Here is a 2,154-nt window from a genome sequence, read left to right as displayed (position 1 = left end):
ATATCTTTATTCAGATGATTGAGAATGCCCAACTATTCAACAAGGTAAGAATATGATCTTCGCCTCATTTGGCATTCTCAAAAAAACTTCAATCAAACGCCTATTATTAAAAAACAAAAAGAAGTCGAAGGGGTTATTTATTTTTATGGTGAGTACGGTTTTCACGTTGCAAAATCGATATAATATTTATATCTCATAGTTATGTATAGTTGTAAATAATTTTCAAAATAATGTAATATATAACGCCACCCGCTCAGAGGGACGGGTAATGGAAAACTAGTTTATCTCATACCTGTTCCTGCACCAAGATCAAGATCTGTGCCAGAGGTAGGATTGCATACATTGGAGCCAATTTTAGAGGTAATGATGGTACATCTCAAAATGGTACTTAGAGAGTTAGAGGAAATATTGGCATAAACAAGCTACAGTGCTGAACTGCAAGTATATAAGTGGTTTTCGGAAGAGGCGGCTATCCCTGTGGTTAGAATCAGATTTAACAACTAAATCGCTACATCTTGGGAGTGGTGATATGCCTTGAACCTTAAGCTACACGACTGAGCATTACATCAGTTTGTAGAGCATGTAATCTGGCTGCTGATATTCTGGAATACAATATTTAGGCAGGCAGTTGGTTGCACAGGTGGGAGATCCCTACTTCAGTATATTGAAGATTTTATTATTCACTTGTATAGCTGTACTGCTGTACGTGATGAAGCTCTATTTAATGTTTTGAAAAATTGGGGCTGGAGTATGCTTGTTACCCTCCCTAAGATTCTCATCCTTTTCCTTATCGGTTAAGATAACAGCAAGCCCTTCCATGAGCTGCTGGGTAAACTGAACAAATGGGTCAGAGTCACAGTGGAATTTGTGTAGACCATGAATTAACAGCTTTGTGATTGTTCTAATTTTGATTTCATGTAACAAACATTATGCGTACGACATTAATTTAGTCCTAATTTTTATCAGTATTTCTTCTGTTATTTAGTGGCCATCTTGCATGAAACTCGTGACTGTCTTAAGCCAGTCAGGCCTTAGTTGCTGCTTACCTTTTTGATTTGAATCCCTTGGCTATACGATTTTCATGTAGTGTGCAGTCTGGGACTTGTTTACCACATGGAAAACTTTAATATGTGCTATGCATGATTCAAAATGACGAAGAGATAACTGCTACTATATGTATGGCTTTGCACAATGGAATTAGAGTAAGCAAACTACAGGTGCAGAGCATAAAAAGCAAAACAGAACCCAAAAAAGAAAGAAAAGAATGACAGACTCAGGTACTCTCCACCAGCTCAATGGGGATCATGATTTCATTAGTCCTCAAGGGAGGTAATGTCCATGGTGGATTATATCTCGCTAGCAGGTAGCCTCCAATCACCTTGTAGCTATCTTTCTCCAAGCTCTTCTTTAGTTTCTCAACCTTCTCTTCTACTACAGCATCTGTTGCCACTCCTGAAAATTTAATCACACCATAAGTCTTCCCTCCCTCCTCCTTTATAACCACCCTCTCGTCAGTTGGTTTCGGTGCTTCTTCAGCCTTGGTATACTCAGATGGTAGCACAAACTGCATTGTCACCAACTTCTTCTGATCAGATTGTCCACTACTTTCGCTCTTCGTGACCACAGGTGCTGTCATGGCTATTGTTTCGGATTCCGTCGAGGTTATAACAGGTGCAGTCATGGCTATCTTTTCAGGTTTTGTATTCTGGGGTTGTCCAATGACACCGATGTAACTGGCCAGAATACTGAAACCACCGTCTCGGTCTCCTTTAGTCTGGGAAGGATCATAGGTGACTTGGGCTACTACACACGGGGAATATTTTCGGATCTCATATTCAGTGGTGGATTTCAGAAGCTGAAATTTTGGAGTTTCGACTGTGATCTTTCCAAGTAGTGATCCCATCTTTCGGTGTCTCTTTGGGATGAAACGAAGAAATTACTAAGAAACTATTCTATGTTTCTTGATAAAGGGAAGTAGGGAACGGTTACACTTGTGTGAACATGGACATTTTGTTGATGAACGTGTGGTGTGGAATGAGTTGTCTGCTTTCGTGGGTTGTGAGCGTTATTACTCCACGACCCTACTACATGCTTCACTCAACCGTGTGTTTTTTTAGTCCTCTTGACTTCTTGAGGCCTTGGGCTTAAACTGGT

At 40.1% G+C, this 2,154-nt stretch overlaps 1 protein-coding gene across 1 annotated transcript; it reads right to left on the bottom strand.

Annotated features, from left to right (window-relative positions):
* Positions 1-1,150: 1,150 nt before the first annotated feature.
* LOC147510887 (heme-binding-like protein At3g10130, chloroplastic) lies at positions 1,151-2,154 on the bottom strand. The gene has a single exon (XM_086602733.1). The coding sequence runs from the start codon at positions 1,901-1,903 to the stop codon at positions 1,274-1,276; it is 630 nt and encodes a 209-aa protein (XP_086458859.1). The 5' UTR covers positions 1,904-2,154; the 3' UTR covers positions 1,151-1,273.

The sequence above is a fragment of the Coptis chinensis genome, chromosome 3 (genome assembly GCF_015680905.1).
Source record: "Coptis chinensis isolate HL-2020 chromosome 3, ASM1568090v1, whole genome shotgun sequence".
In the NCBI taxonomy this organism is placed as follows: Eukaryota; Viridiplantae; Streptophyta; class Magnoliopsida; order Ranunculales; family Ranunculaceae; genus Coptis; species Coptis chinensis.
The sequence above is the reverse complement of the archived record's forward strand: the minus strand, read 5'-3'. Positions and strand labels throughout refer to the sequence as shown.

Coding starts and splice junctions, on each gene's coding strand:
- LOC147510887 (XM_086602733.1), bottom strand. CDS start 1,903: ATGGGATCACTACTTGGAAAGATCACAGTCGAAACTCCAAAATTTCAG.